The sequence below is a fragment of the Haliotis rubra genome, unplaced genomic scaffold (assembly GCF_003918875.1).
Source record: "Haliotis rubra isolate DU_JTF1 unplaced genomic scaffold, ASM391887v1 Scf1351, whole genome shotgun sequence".
Taxonomy (NCBI): Eukaryota; Metazoa; Mollusca; class Gastropoda; order Lepetellida; family Haliotidae; genus Haliotis; species Haliotis rubra.
This window is the reverse complement of record NW_025765283.1, coordinates 102,321-118,721: the sequence shown is the minus strand read 5'-3', so window position 1 is coordinate 118,721 and position 16,401 is coordinate 102,321. Positions and strand designations below refer to the sequence as shown.

Genomic DNA, 16,401 nt, shown 5'->3' with positions numbered 1-16,401 from the left:
ATATTGTTTGACATGAGCATGTGATAAGTGCAAAATAGGCTTCAGGAATGGGATCCAAAGACATCAACAGGTATTGTAGACCTTTGCTCTTGTCCAACCAATTTCTGTTAATTCGGTAAGTGATGGAATAGCTTCTCAGGCTTTCCTCCAGATCATGATTTGGTAATGGATACGCTGGATGTTGTGGTATAAGGCATCACTTGTCGGTGCCATCAACTCAGGCTTGCATGATTTCTCAAACAGAATCCTACGCGCCGTGTTCACACTTTTAACATTATGAACACCGTATACCTTGCACACAAACCCTTCAGTGGATCTGGTATTGTCTTGGTTCAGGTTTACAGCAACTAAATCCCTTAGGAGGTGATGATGGTCGAGAAAGGCCTTCTGGGCTGATCTCTTGGTATGACCACAGAAGTAGGATGTGGAATCATAGCCCGTAAGTGTATGAATTGGCAACAATGATCGGTCGATGCAACAGAATGTGCTGGCTGTTTCTCGTAAACGTTACCAACTGGAATGTACTTTCTTTCCCAAACAGTTCCTGTCAACATCCAGATGTTGTCATTTTTAGAGATGGAAAGTGTGCCGAGAGAAGCAGGCATATCAGCTGAACTTTTGACATGGCATCTGGAATATCTAAAGCTTAGGTTGAAGATGTACACAAAGAACTTAGTTAATCATCCCTTGACATATCTCACGATTGAATGAGCCCCAATCGTAATCCTTTAGAGCACACCTGGGACATGATTGGTTGTCATGTGCAACAAAGGGACCCTCCTGTACAGAACATGGCCCAACTGGAAGTTGATTTACATGAGGAATGGTGTAACGTGCCCATTCTGAGGATCTGGAGGCTCACATGGAGTGTGCGGAGGAGACTGCTGGCTGTCATATAGTCTCATTGACCTTGAATAGTGTAAGACACGCAAAATGGCATTTGGAATGTTCACATTCACCAATAAATTCAACATTAAAAATTCAAGGGCCATACCTGTACAGATACGGTTTTGTAGGAAACTCAGTGGGGTTTTTAGTGAGCAATTATCATCATAAAATCAACAGGGAACTCCAATATTTTGTCGGTATTTTACCTAGCACGTACAAGTAACGTTTCGCGATCATTAGGAGATCCACACATCTGCACAAATGTAATACAGTCTGCAACGTGAACATGAAGCTTTTCCCTGAATGGTGCCCGACGATTTACTAACGATTCGGTAGTGGAAGCGTTGGATTTGAATGCTAGTTGTTCGTACCGTTTCCAGACACAGGCTCAACCTGAGAACATGACCTTTTTCTGCTGCAAACGCAACACAGAGGTCAACCATACCATTGGCGGGTCTGTGTTACTGTCATGAGCATTATTGGTTTTTGTTTGTTTAGGTAGTTCTTTTAAAGGAACTAAGACAAGGCAAATGGTATTTAGCCTCAGAGGCAATTAGGTCACATACACCAGCAAGTTTACAATTCAAGTCCTGGTCAAATCGAGAATATCAGAGCTTGTGTTAGATATCATCACGGAATAGAGATATTGATTTAAGTTAACTTCCTGGCAAAATATAGATTTTTCCAGTCAATGGGGTTTGAACATGAGGGTTTTATAGAAAAAGTATATATGGATGACAGCTTCTTTTATTCTAGAGCACGACGTTTTGATACAGGTTCTTGTATCGTTTTCAAGTGAGAAAACTCACCTGAAAACGATACAAGAACCTGTATTGAAACGTCGTGCTCTAGAATAAAAGAAGTTGTCATCCATATATACTTGTTCTATCTGACTTCCAACTTCTAAAACTGCCACTCAAAGAAGTCATGAGGGTTTTACTTATATTTTGCAACTGAAAATGTAGTTTATTCTTCATTCTATTGTTGAGGGGTTTTTTTTGCCCTTATTGAAAGTATACTGAACCGCAAAAGAAACGCAAGTTACTATTTTCAAAACATACGTTCCAAATGCATTCCTTTTAGGACAACAAAGTATACCATTATAGAACTAAGCATTCGAAGATGGTTTTGCCTTTGTTGCCGCCCATTCTTGACCATATTGCCTAAACGCAATCATTTTCATGTTTTTCGTGTTTTTTGCATGAAGTTTTTGTGTTGCACACAAAAATGCGAGCATTTCACTCCAGTTTGAAGCTTTATAAGGCAGGTCATTCAAAAAACACCATAGAACACAAAATTGACTGTGACAACGCGGAGAAAACATGCCACGTCTAACTGAACAGCAACGATGAATCGCCGTTGGAATGTTGCAGACCGGATCCACACCAACTAAAGTGGCCAGGCACTTCAGATGTCACGTGACAACAATCACAAGACTATCCGCAAGGTATCGTCAAACCGGTAATGTTCCAGACCGATCACGTTCAGGACGTCCCAGGGTAACAACGCCAGCGCAAGATCGTCACATCCGGGTTACTCATCTGCGTAGCCGACAGCAACGAACAACACAGACAGCTGCAACCATTCAAGGGCCACAACGTCACATCTCTGCACACACTGTTCGTCGTCGTCTGAGGGCAGCAGGGATGAGATGTCGCCGTCCTTACGTCGGACCGATTCTGACGCAACGTCACCGCCAAAATCGTTTACAGTGGGCGCGACAACACCACCGTTGGCGACCTCAACAATGGCAACAAGTGTTGTTTTCTGATGAGTCCAGATTCAACTTGTCCCATACGACGGCCGATAACGTGTATGGACACGACGTAATGAGCGTTACGCCAACTGTTGTGTTGTGGAAGCTGACCTCTGGGGAGGTGGAAGACTCATGGTATGGGGTGGCTTCAGCTACCACCACAGAACATGATTACACGTGTTTCGTCAACGTGTGACTTCTCTTGTCTACAGAGACCAGATCTTTCAACACCACGTTGTACCGCTCTTCCAGGCCCAACCTCAGCTCCAGACGTTCCAGCAGGACAATGCTCGTCCTCACACTGCACGGGTCTCTATGGACTTCCCCAGAGGGAACAACATTGCTGTACTGCCCTGGCCCACTCTGTCCTCGGATATGGCACCAATCGAGCATGTGTGGGATGAAATTGGTAGACGGATACAGACAGCTGCTCAACCTCAAAACCATAGAGATTTGGAAGCCAGATTGGCCAGGGAATGGAATCAAATTCCCCAAGCCTTCTTTCAGACACTTGTTGACTCGATGAGACGTCGTTGTGCTGCCTGCATTGCAGCCAATGGTGGCCACACGTGGTACTGATTGACACACTGTTTCGTGACATTTTTGGTGTGTGAGGGTGGAGTGATAACATATGCTTTTACAGTAAACTTGAGTGTTGTTTTCACCAGAGATCATGACTCATTTCTTCAACAATCACTTGTCTGTTGTTTTTTCGTAGTGTTAAGATTGTTTGTTCCACAGATTCAGAAATATTCACATTTCTAAATAAACTTGCGTTTCTTTTGCGGTTCAGTATAGATACATTATTCCATTAAGAATTTACAAACAATATCAATGTTAAAGGAGGAATACTTACAATAATAGCACCAGCAACTTGACATGTCTTAGAAAGGCAGCCAGCAAAAGTAAGGGACCATTCGCTATTGTGAATTGTCAAATTACCACCTTTTTGAAAAGTAAAACTTTCAATCCATTCAATTACCACTATGCTCAATAATGTTTCATGATGTGTTGCTGACCATCTGAACTATGTAACAACTAAAACGTTTAAATATCTTATTCCTAATAATCTATGATAATTTTGATAAAATACATTTAACAATATTTTTTTGGGTGAAATAGATATACAGTCACAGGTGATGATATACCTACCACTACTTGAGGTGACTATGGTGGCCATTTTGTTTCTCAGTTTTGAGGGTCCAAAGGCATTTTTCAGCTTAATATTTTATTTCATGATCAGTACTCTATAAATGTCTTAAAAGGTCAAGTTTCCAAAATTTATAACATAGAAATAGTCACAGGCGAAAATACTATGCACACCTACCCCTATTTTAGGCGATCATTTTGTTTTTCAATTTGAGCGTCAAAAACACTTGTTTTCAGCTTGGTATCCTATTGTTTCGTTACCAACACCCTCTAAATAGGTAAAATAGCCTGGATATCAAATCCTACTGAAAAATGCATCAACATCTTTTATTTAAGCCTTTTTCCAGAAATGGGCCTAGTCGTAGGAAGATTGGAGACTATTACCCCGGCGTGAGTCTGCTTTGATCTGTGATCTCTACCTAGTCTTTTCGCCAGCAAAGAGTCGATGGCCTCGGTCACTTTGACACATGGCTTGGGATACAGATGTATCTGTGGGTTGATGGACAGCGGTGGCGATGCCTTCAACTGGATCCTGTAACCCTCTCGTAGTACGTCTACCAAGTAGTCGTCTTGCAGTATTCTCCAATTCTCTCAGTGGTGCCCTAGACATCCACCTACAGTTGATGGTTGTACAGGAACGGCTTAAGTTGGAACGGACCAGTTGTTCCGAACCTGGACTTCAATGACGGGAAACTCCACCACTGCTTGAGGAGCGATCATGGCTGGAGTAACTTCAGGTGTTGGTGGGACGGTGATAAGAACCTTCTTAGCCACCACGTGGAGATGAAGGCTTCTTCTCCTTAGACCTCTGGATACTGGAGAAACGGGACCGAAGGTGGCAATGTTGTTCATGGTCTGGAAAGACTTTATCAGCATCAGGTCTATTGAGTTTTCAGTAACCTCCCGCGACTGTGATTCTGTCTCCATAAGGACCGAGGACATCACAGGCGTAGACTGTGATGACATCTTACGGCAGGAATGAGCTAACCACTATGCACGTAGGTTGCAACCACACACTGTACCACCCTTCTCAACGCAGGCTAGCTGGAACGTCAAATCTGACAACAGGTTGTGCAGACATTGGTGTCAAATATTCAATGAAATTTTCAAACAATATTCAATGAAATTCAAAAATGATACAAATGTGTATAATAAATACATACTGCAAATACCAAACCCGATTCCAGACACAACTGAGCAACCAAGGTGTGAATCAAGCATTGAGGTGTGAAAATAACCATGTTTACACAGCAATCTTGTAAACAGACAGTCACCTGGAACTGAGTGAAAAACGTACAACAATTTTCATAAATATGATGAATAAGAGCCTAAAGAACACATTGACGGAAAAATTTGAGTTAAATATCAAAAGAAACAGTAATATAAGCCGACCCAGAAAAGGAACCCAGACCCAGCCCCAGACCCTCTAAACCATTTACTTGAGCGTTTAAGGAGAGAATGGGGACTGCATGCCTTGCGGTCACGTGGGTGCCTTTTGGCGGGAAAGGCTAAGGTAGGCAACTCCAGAGTGAGTGGTTGTACGTTCACTTCGGGGAATTGAAGGAATTCAAGTTTCCACTTAACCGTCTGGAGGAGAAGGGAGATAAGCAATATAGCACGAGTCAGGATAAGGGGAAAAATGTACATTTCGTCAGTCACTGCATACGCAATAGATACATTGCGATGTTCAATTTCCGATAAATGGTAAGTAAAAACTGAATACTGTATGTTTGTTGTTGGAATTTTTCCACTTCGACTTTCAGTGTCCCAATCTGAAATTCAAGAAATGAATTGATATGCATGACAATCCTCCATTGATACTCTCAGCAACTCTCAGTTTGCTTAAATAAGTGTAACATCAAGGATATCAGTAGGGAAATACATTATCAGTGGAGCAACGTGACACTGTATCAGGACACTCACTGAGGCATGCATGTTGATCTACGACAGGCTTAAAACTATCTTTTATGGTAAACATGGACGTAGTATTCCGAGGCAACTGGGTCCTTTCTTTCTTCTTGCTTAATGTTTTTGTGTTATACAGCAACTCACTGCTACGGAAAACCGAGTGACTAGGATAAAATTACTCGGATAGGTTAGATTAGAACACCGTATGCAAACATCAGCTGACCAATGTCATCAGAAATGCGGTATCTCTTGTTTTCACACTCGCCAAAAAACATGCATGACAAATATATCATTGTACAATTATAGATTTCTATACCCATGACATGTTATGTTCTTGTTGATGCTGTATCTAATTTGAAATAATTGTAAAAGTTTAGATCATTGTATACTCGGAATCCTAACTGCATGAATATGGACATACTCACCTCCAACTCCAACTTTTGAACCTTGTCTTTTCTCCCTGTTGATATAAATACATGTAAACATGTGTATTCATTTCTTTACTTCATATATGATGATGCTTTGATATATATCATATCTTAGAATGTTGTAGGAATCTCTTTTATGTGATACATTACAGAACAAAAGAGTTAATTTCATTTAAGTAGTGATTGTGTGTGAATGGATACTAACTTTTTTTTTCATTCTCCATTGCGGTCAGCTCACTGCGCAACTCCCAGATCTAAAAAAATAACACGAGTTTTTTATTCAGATGTAATCACTGTCATTAACTGTCTATTTGTTCTATGTTGTCTGATTCGTGAAATAGAAATCCATCCCTCGGATGGCTGGCACCAGCTTTTCTCGCAAAACGTTCATAATTCTGCAAGTGACGGCACGTAATGCCAAATATATACAAAACATGTATTTGTACTGACATTTTTCAAATAATCTGATGGCAGTAGCAAGATTCTCGAGGTTCAAATCATGGGTTTGGGTTTGTTGAATTTGTGTGTAGGGGTTCTTATCCTGTAGGTGAATCTTCTTCATTGCCAATGGGCGGTATCACATGGGGCCATGGGCGGTAGGCCATTGTACAAGGTGTTCATTTGCTGTGCATAAAACAGAACTCAGGAACAACTATGGAGGAAATGAGACAAATCTAAAACTGAAATATGATAAATCACTGGATAAAAATACATACTTTGAGCCACTAATGTAACACCATTGTTATCATTGAGCTGTTGCAAAACGATGTGTTTGATAAAACTAAAACGTGTTTGGTTTACGCTATAAGTATCTATCTTCAGCTTAGGGCGGTAGATCTTCTGTTCATTCTTGAAGTGATATATTGCATGAGCCAGTCAAGCCTCCCAACTACAATTTTACAACACTAACATTGTCCTATTAGATGAAAGAATGGAAAATGAAAGGTTGTTGTTGATTATTATTCACGTGCAGACAGTACTCTGCTGTTTTAGGATACATCCTGGGAACCATCACTAGGGTCTGCCATCATCGCATATAAGGGTTGTTGAAAAGCTGGAGGTGATACCAGCCAGTGAGTCACATACATGTGTCTCATACAAGGAACACAAATTGCACCACCAGCCAAGTACCTTGAGCTGAAAATTTTAACAAGTGTGTTTAATCGTTTACAACTGTTTATAACTCACGACCATACAACCAAATACAGGTCAAGCCAGACAACAAAATAGAAGAATCCTCTGACAACCCCATTTAGCATTTGAAACTACCTTTAGTTTGTCCAGAACTTTTACACATTTAGCTTTTAGGTTTTTAAAATGAGCGATAAAAGATGTTATAACTAAACATTTGGCCTATTTGACCACCTTGATTGGAGTTAAAATTAAACCCGTTTTCCAGGGACCACTTGTGTCTTTTTTTAGAAAAAGTTGTAATTGTCTCTCATGTATCACTATGCGGTGGTTAAAAGGTTAAGCAAGGAAAAAGCACTTTTGCAAACGATGTCTGCATGGCTACAGTCGAGAAGACCTGCTGGAATCGCACCGGGAGGACTGCCCGATGAAAAGAAAAACACGCTAAAATTCAGCAACCACAAACATCAAATGGCCGTGCCCTGCGTCATTTACGTGGACTTCAAAGTCCTCATCAAAACCGACCCCCCCAAAAAAAGTTACATGCACAAAATGCATGAACACGAATTTTGCGTGTTCGGGTACGTGGTCATTCGATGCGACCGGGAAATGAACGGTCCTGTGGTCTACCAAGATTCCAACACGAAACGTTTCTCACATCCTTGCAACGCAAAGAAAAAAAATTAGGGAAGCCGGACCCTGCTCCAAAGCGCAAGACACCAAGGGATGAGTTTGTTCATCAACAAGCACAATATTGCCAGGGCCGCCTTAAAGACAATACCGTTCAAGATCATTGCCATGCCACCGGTCAATACCGAGGCGCTGCCCACAATGCGTGCAACTTAAAGCTCAAAATCGATAAAGGAAAAATTAAAATCCCTGTCGGGATTCACAATTTAAGAGGGTTCGATTCTCACTTGATAATGCAGGCCATCTCGAAAACCGATGGCAACATCAAATGTATCCCCAACAACATGGAAAAATACATCTCCTCATTAAACTGTTTGGGATTCATCGACAGTGATCAGTTTCTCCTGTCATTGCTTGATAGTTTGGTCAAGGCCAACGATACCTTGGCTATCATGGATAGATACACTGATGCCAAGACTCAACCTCTGCTGCTCCGGAAGGGCGTCTACCCATACAAATACATGGAGATTGATCTAAGTTTGAGGAGACACGATTACCCCCCTTCAACCGCTTTTACAACAACTTAACCAGAACCAATATTACTGAGGATGATTATGACCACGCCCTCAATGTGTGGAACAGACTGGGTTGCAAGAATTTGGGTGACTAGCATGATCTGTACTTGAAAATGGATGTGCTGCTGCTGGCCGATGTGTTCGAGATATTCAGAAAAACGTGCTTGAAACAGTATGGCCTGGACCCCGCGTGGCATTTCTCATCCCCCGGTCTTGTTGAAAGAGACCTAAGTTAAATTGGAATTTTTAACGGATTACAACATGCACCTGTTCGTAGAGAAAGGTCTCCAAGGCGAGATTTCGATCGTATCCAAGTAATACGCAAAAGCCAACAACCATATACGTGAAAGGCTATGACTCGAGCAAACCGACCAAACACATCCACTATCTCTACGCCAACAACCTGTACTGCTGGGCCATGAGTCAGTATCTACCCACCGGTGGGTTCGAGTGGGTGGGTACTAAACATTTTAACCCAAGGAACATTATGTCTTTCCCCGAAGACTTCGAGATAGGATTCATATTCAAAGTGGACTGGAAATATCCAGCGGAATTACACGAATCGACAACAGCTATCCGCTAGCTCCCGAACGATTGATGGTGAACCTGGACTGGATGTCCGAATATCAATGAAACTTCTTGAGAGACAACAAACTGGCTAATATGGAAACATTTGTGCGTAATTTAATGGATAAAACCAAATACATCGTACATTACCGGAACCTGCAACCTGTCGTTGGGGATGAAGCTGAAAAAATACATCGAGTGCTCCGATTTGATCAAAGTCCATGGATGGAACCTTACTTTCGGTTGAACAAGGAGCTGCGAAAACAAGTCTTGAGTGGCTTTGAGGAAAAAATGTACAAGCTCATGAACAACTCAGTGTTTGGCAAAACCATGGAAAATTTGAGAAAACGGGTGACTGTAAAACTAGTGCGATCGAATGAGGAGGAAAAACTAAGGAAATTGATAGCCAGCCTGGCATTCAACCGAAGCAAAGTGTTCGACGATGATTTGGCGGCGCTGCACATGAACAAAAGTCACATCAGATTGAATCGACCGGTCTACGTGGGGATGATCATCCTTGACTTATCAAAACACTTGATGTATGATTTCTACTACAAAAGTTTAAAAAGCAGTACGGTGATTGATACGAGGTGTTGTATACCGACACCGATTCCTTGTTGTTAGAAATTTGTGCTGAGGACGTGCGGACATGGTGAAAAAAATATATCTGTACGACACCAACGACTACCGGAAAGACCATCCTATCCAACAAAATAGTCCTTTGGCAAAATGAAAGACGAGTGCGCGGGCACAGCCATTGCGGAAAACGTCGGATTAAGACCTAAAATGTATTCCATCCTCAAAGCTGAAGACAGCGAAATCATAAAACCCAAAGGGGTCAAGAAATACATCGTGAAACAACACATCAAAAACACACTCTTAAAACAAACTCTCTTCAAGAATCAATCATTCAAACACAGAATGAACGCTTTAAGAAGTGACGGACACAAAATCTATGGGATCACCCTCAACAAAATCTCCTTGTCACCCATGGACTCCAAACGATGGATTTCAAACGATGGTATTCACACTTATGGCTATGGATACCAACAGTCAGTCTAGACTCGGGAATGTATGATAACTCACTCGACATGTCGAGGCCAAGACAGTAGTGGAGATTTAACATGCGTAAGCTGGCAAGCTCGTCTGTACATACAATGATATCTCACGAATGGGGGATCAATTTTTTCCTGGGCAATGGGAGCAAAATCAAACAACAATAATCCTATAGGAGTCAGTGGTCCAGAACCACCATTGTGTATACTACTGTATCCAGCTGTTTCGTCTATTTTCCTCTATTCTTCTACAAGCCTTTGCTCTTGATATTCTCAGGTGTTGCAGGCTATCTTGAGTAGGATGTTTGTTAAAACTCTTTCAGCCTTTTTCCTGATTCTTCTTGTATTTTTGCACTCTGCACTTGTACCGACACCTGGGGTTGTCGAGGACTTAGAGATGGTTTCAGTGCCAATGTGTATTAATGCATTAGAAACAAACTGATTTGGTCAGGTTCATTCATGAAATGATCAGCTGTCAGATTATCACTGCATAATGTACTAAAAGACTGCCAATCAGCCTTGGATAATTGCCATCCGGAAATAGGGCTATCTGCAAATGATGCAATTGCTTTTAGTACGGTAGGAAAGTGAACACTGCCATACAAATCGTCATGAACTGAAAATTCATTAAAGAGTGATGGTTAGAAATAGACAAGTCCAAGGTAGAGCATGAACCTGTAGCTGGATGAAGCTAGGTGTTACTTACATCTCATTAAGAAGGCACAGGCAATGTTTATCATCAGTTCCTTAAGGACTTTTCCTTTATCATTTTGATCAGCTGAACCCCATAAGGGATTATGACCATTGAAATCTCCCATAATTCAAAATGGTTTGTGTATGTGTAATGACGGGGATATATACAGGAACACAGCGTTATTGCAGAATGCAGTGTTATCCTTACTGCAACAGCTTGTAAGTTAGATTTTAGTGCAATAGGGCTATATAGTGTTCGCCGATTAACTAGTATACTTGTACCACCCGATGCCGCACCGTTGGTAATTGTTGGTACGAATTATAAGCAGCATATTGGAGTATATTAAATAAATTATGACTTCTTAGAAAGACTTCCTGAGGGCTAAATGCCACAGGATTATAAACGTTGGCTTAAAGTTTGGTTTCTACAAAATTAGCTCTGATTCCTCACAAATTCTACTGTATCAGTATTTTATTCCTTTGGGTTGTGCGATTGGAGAAAGCTTCCGACCTTTTTGGGTATTGTTACACCTCCTTGTTATCTTAAGGATCAAGCATGTTTAAAATGGACACATGGTCTCTTTGTCCTTCAGGTACACGATCACTTCTATACAGCTAAAGAAACGCAAGTGTTGAAAAAATGAAATTTCATGGAGGTAAGCGTTCATCTTTATTGAACGTTCATTGTAAACTGACGTAATGATCCCATATAAGATGATGTCATGCAATTTGACGTCCATACGAACCATTCCCACAAACACGCCAACAGAGCAGCAAAACCTTAATTTTAGCATGTGCATCGATGGTTCTGGATGGAAAGCATGCATTTCGCCCTGAGGTATTCTTTATAAAGGTTTGTGTCAAAAAACAGTTCAGTATTGACGCTAGGAGGTGTACACGCCACAGAAACGATGCCTAGACTAACGACTAAGCAGAGGGGAATGGGCATTAGAAAGTTGCACGGATGTAGCTCTGCAACCGCTGTAGCTAGACAATTATTCTGTCATCTTACCACCATTACATGACTTGGTCAAAGTCATCAGCAAACTGGGGTTGCTGATGATCGTCCCCGTATCGGACGGCAACGATTGACAACTCATACACAAGATCGGTTCATCCGGGTCACTCATCTAAGGAACCGATCTCAAAGCAGCAACATTAACAGTAGCCTTAGTTCTTGGGTCAAGGGGAGCAGTGTGCAGCAATACGATGAGGCGTCGTCTTCGGGCTGCTGGAATCCACTGTCGAAGGCTATATGTGGGGCCAATTTTGGCACGCCAACAACGCCAGCGACGTTTGCAGCCATCACACAGCGAGGGATTTTCTAGCTCAGAACAACATTAACATTTTTCCATGGCCGTCTCTTTCCCGGATATGGCTCCCACTGAACATTCTGGGACGAAATTGGACGGAGGATTGGAGCAGGCAGACAGCCACTCACTCTTGCACAAGTGGTTCCATGTTTGAGCGGAACCAATTGCCTCAGGCATTCTTTCAGACTCTAGTTAACTCAATGAGGCCACGTTGCACGGCCTGTGTGCAAGCTCAAAGTGGCTATACACGCTACTAAAGAGACTGTCCCTTTTCGCGTTCAGGGGTATCTATATTTGACGGACTGTGATCAATTTGAACTTATTGTAATTCAATGTCAACAGCAAGTTTCAGTTGTTAAATTGACAGTGTTTTCTACTGAATAAATGATTAGACATGATTTTGGTTGTCTTCGTTTCTTTTGCTGTTCAGTATATTTGGTCCTTTTGAATAATTTACATGAACCTTGTCCGAACATTATTATCCAGATCAGGGTGTCCTCCAGTATCTTGTTTGTCACCTTTTTAGCATAAAAATCAACAGTTTAGCAAACGTTTAAAATGATTATATTGAAGGAACACTTTTCATTGTTGATTTTAATATTTTTTGTCGTGGGAAAAATATACATACTATTGAAAAGCAAGTACAGCTTTTGTGAAACAAGATTGATAAATGGTGTTTAGGAAAAGGATTTAAGTGTTCAAAATCAAGAACCAAATGCATTCATTTTTTCCGAAAATATACTCAGCAAAATTGAAAACTTGACCCTGATGAATTTTTCTTTGAATTCTTTTTCTCCTTAATCAAATAGATTTAAAAGTATATTGAACAGTAATAAACAGTGCAATTGTTTTAATTTAGTGAAATTGTATGTTAACGTGGAAACCTTGACCTTTGTAGCCTATAAAGATCAAAAACATGAATTAAACATGTGAAAAGCCACTTTCATTAAGTCATTCGGTGCATGATTGCTTAAATTAAATACGCACATTGAATGTGAGCTGGAAAAATAAATTAACCTTTTATTTTAATCTTTGTTTGGAAATGGCACGCCTTTCCAATCATGAACGTTGATGTGCTATGAGGAGGCTTCATGCTGATCAGTCTGTGGTCGCTGTTGCAATAGCCTTCAGTTGCTCGAACCAAACAAGTTTTAATCTCAGGATGAGAGTGCATCAAACTGGAATTGTTGCTGACCGCCTGGGGTCTGGAGCGTCATGTGTGACGTCACTCCGGGAAGATCAAGCAATACAATTACGTCATTTTCAAATGTCAACTTCCACAGGTAGGAGATGATTGGTGGAAGGTTATCTGCACATACTGTCAGAAATTGCTTGCGTGCCACTGGACTTCGCCTCCCAAAGATCACACTATCGACCAATTTTAACACCTCTTGATCCCTGCAACCTGCTGGTGTGGGCCACAAGACACATAAGGTTCAATCAAAGACAGAGGAATTTGGTTGTCTTCAGTGACGAATCTCTATTCACATAGTTGACGGTACAGTCGATGGCAGGGTCGACTGTACTGCAGGCTATGTGAACATGCTCATGTCAGCAGCCGTGAAGTGGTCAGATTTGGTGGCAGAGGCGTAATGATATGGGGTTCGTTTTGCACACACGGGTGTTCTCCTCTTGTTCAAGAGATCTTAAAAGATTTTGCAACCTGCCCTGCTTCCATTTATGCTGAGACATGGCCGTGGAGTGACGTTCCAACAATACAGCGACAATTCTTACACAGAATTTTCCACAAAATGCTGATATTCAAATTCTGGATTGGGCGTCGCGTAGCCACAACGTCAGTCCTATAGAACACATCTGAGTCGAGCTGGGTCGACGTGTTCGTCAGCAAGTCAATCCACCACAGACGTTGAAAAATCTTCGACGTCACCTTGTTAAGCAATGCCGACATCTTCCTCGACATCTGAGTTCTGAATCCCTGGTCTGTGTGGTTCATACTTGAATGTAAAGAGAGTCAACAAACTAATGCCCACGCAATTTCTTTGACAGGCATTATCCTTCCTTAATGCCTAGGTCACATATCCACTTTTACTATGAAAGATTAGTATACAGTGACCGTCCGGGCTGAAAATTGGCAAAATTGAAAGGTACCTGACGCGGAGCTGGACGATCATATGTGAGCATTTTCCTACATTGGAAAGACCCCATTGACACATCATGGAAAAATCGGAAGAAAATAAGTCAGAGTTATATTCTAATGGCAACTCATGGTTCAACACTCTTATCGATAACGGATCTGTGGCACATCTTCCGTCAACCCAACAGTGACCCTAAAGGCACATGCCAGACCGCAAGTGAATCGGACGATTTCTTCAGTGTGTTTGTGTGGTATGGTCACTGGAGGATAACAGAACGGTTGCCTGCCGGGAATCGATCAGTACTCGCGTTGTTGCCGTTCGTAGACTGTTCAATTAAACTAAATCAGAGGGTGACCAATCATAGTTACAGCAAGCATCGAGCAGGCACCAGATTAGATCGGCTCCGTATGGAGAATGCCAAAGTCCCACACCGTCAGAATGTCATTCTAACAGCGTTGTTTGAGGAAGAAGAGAGGGTGGCAAAACTAGAGCGTCGAACACCAACTTTGATTGACTGGGCACTGAGCGGGCTCCTTCTCTTGAGAGTGGGAACAGGGCGATATTAATCCAGGCGTCAGCCAGCGCCCGTCAGTCACTTTACGTATTTATCTGTCCATTTTTCTAAAATACTGTCATTGACTAGAAGGGTATCTTCTGATCATCCTTGGTTTTGTGACTACTGCACCAGTGAGACACAGATGTCGGCAAGAACCTCCCCCACAACGTAATCCCACCGATGACCCTGCATAGGCCGGCGACATTTGAAAAATTAGGCATATGTGACCTTGGCATAACACAACTGGATCGTTGGTAAAGAGCGATGTCATGGAGTCCATTTTACTGACAAACTAAAGCATCAGCTGACATGGCTGGAGAACTTGTGCCCAGTGTCCTACAGCAAGGATGAGTGAAGGTTTTGTTTGATTCATGGTTACAACCCTGCTATGTGCAGATCCCCATCCTTTTGTTGAGGTTCAATGAGACTTTGTAATCATTCAACCCTTATAGAATCTAGATGAGGTTCTTGACAGGCATATAGAAGCTGGTATTCAAGTAGAAGACAAAATATTATGGATGTCAACTTCTTCTTTATTGTATACACAACGTTTCTAGGTTGTTCCTTGCCCCCTTCGTCTAGATCGTTGCTCCTTGGTCTAGGTGCATGATCATACTGCTGGCAGTAGTGCCGATCAAAGCATTCAAAGTAAAAATGTCTTTTGACTTGTTGATGAGCCATCCGTGGTATAATTGGTGCCTGGACTCAATTGTCTGTCGGCTTCCAGTGTACTGCCTCGATGATGTGAACGATGGTATGGGCTGTGAAAATGTGAATGCTTGAAAACTATTTCAGGATTTGGTCCAAGTGACTCTGCTGTCTGATTTTCTTGAAAAGTTTCATTGCATTTTGCTAAGCTAGAGCTGATGTGGCTGAGTGTATCCTCAGCATCAGAGTCGTGGTAACAGGTGGCAGATCTTACCTGAAACCTTTGCTAACAATCTGTGGGTTCAACATCCTTTCTTCCATGAGGTCCAATGCTGCTCGCATGGACGGCCAGCTATTTATGAGTGGGATCAACTCCAAATTATTGATGTCAATCAATCATTGCAATCGTGTAATTCTGGAAATAGCCTGAGCTTGTCAATAATCATCGCCTAGAAATTGTCCCCACTTTGATGCAGATACAGTCAATCAGCTCAGTTATTCACAAAAAAAAAAAACCTTGAAGCTACAGAAATTCAAAATGGAAGAACCTTCCACAGGAAATAGATCCATAAAAACACTAATTGAAGATCGATCCACAAAGGTTTGGAAATGAATATATGTATATTGTTGTCTTGGCTCGCTGTTGAACACCCTGGAACCGATATCAAAAGGCTGATTGGCACCATCTTGAAATGAGGAGCAGGCTCAAAGAAACGTATTTTGAAACATTGGGGTTGAAAGTCTGAATAGAACCCGGATGTTAAAGGCTTGGGACCTAAGGATTCTACTACATTCTTGTGTATCAAAGTTTAACCTGGAGTCTCTTGAATCTGTGGAACCTGACTGGTTAGAAGGAAATCAGTCGATATTCTAATATGGTTTTGTTCTTTAATACAAAATTCATATCCTTCGAGCAATGTCAATTGTGTAACACTTCCTACAGATCTGACAAGAGTTGACAGTGGGAGAGGGGGCTAGTGTACCCACATGCTCTCTGTGTAGTCAAGG

The 16,401-nt window shown here is 41.6% G+C and overlaps 1 protein-coding gene across 6 annotated transcripts in view; it reads right to left on the bottom strand.

The window, feature by feature from the left end:
- Positions 1-16,401, bottom strand: part of LOC124267977 (chromosome partition protein Smc-like) — a 71,734-nt gene that overhangs the window by 41,512 nt on the left and 13,821 nt on the right. For all 6 annotated transcript variants that reach the window (XM_046702981.1, XM_046702978.1, XM_046702977.1 and 3 more), the window contains exons 4-6: positions 6,335-6,383; positions 6,127-6,161; positions 5,517-5,565 (exon numbers count right to left, since the gene is read on the bottom strand). In XM_046702981.1, the coding sequence (XP_046558937.1) occupies positions 5,517-5,565; positions 6,127-6,161; positions 6,335-6,383 (133 nt within the window). The remainder of the gene's footprint in view (positions 1-5,516; positions 5,566-6,126; positions 6,162-6,334; positions 6,384-16,401) is intronic.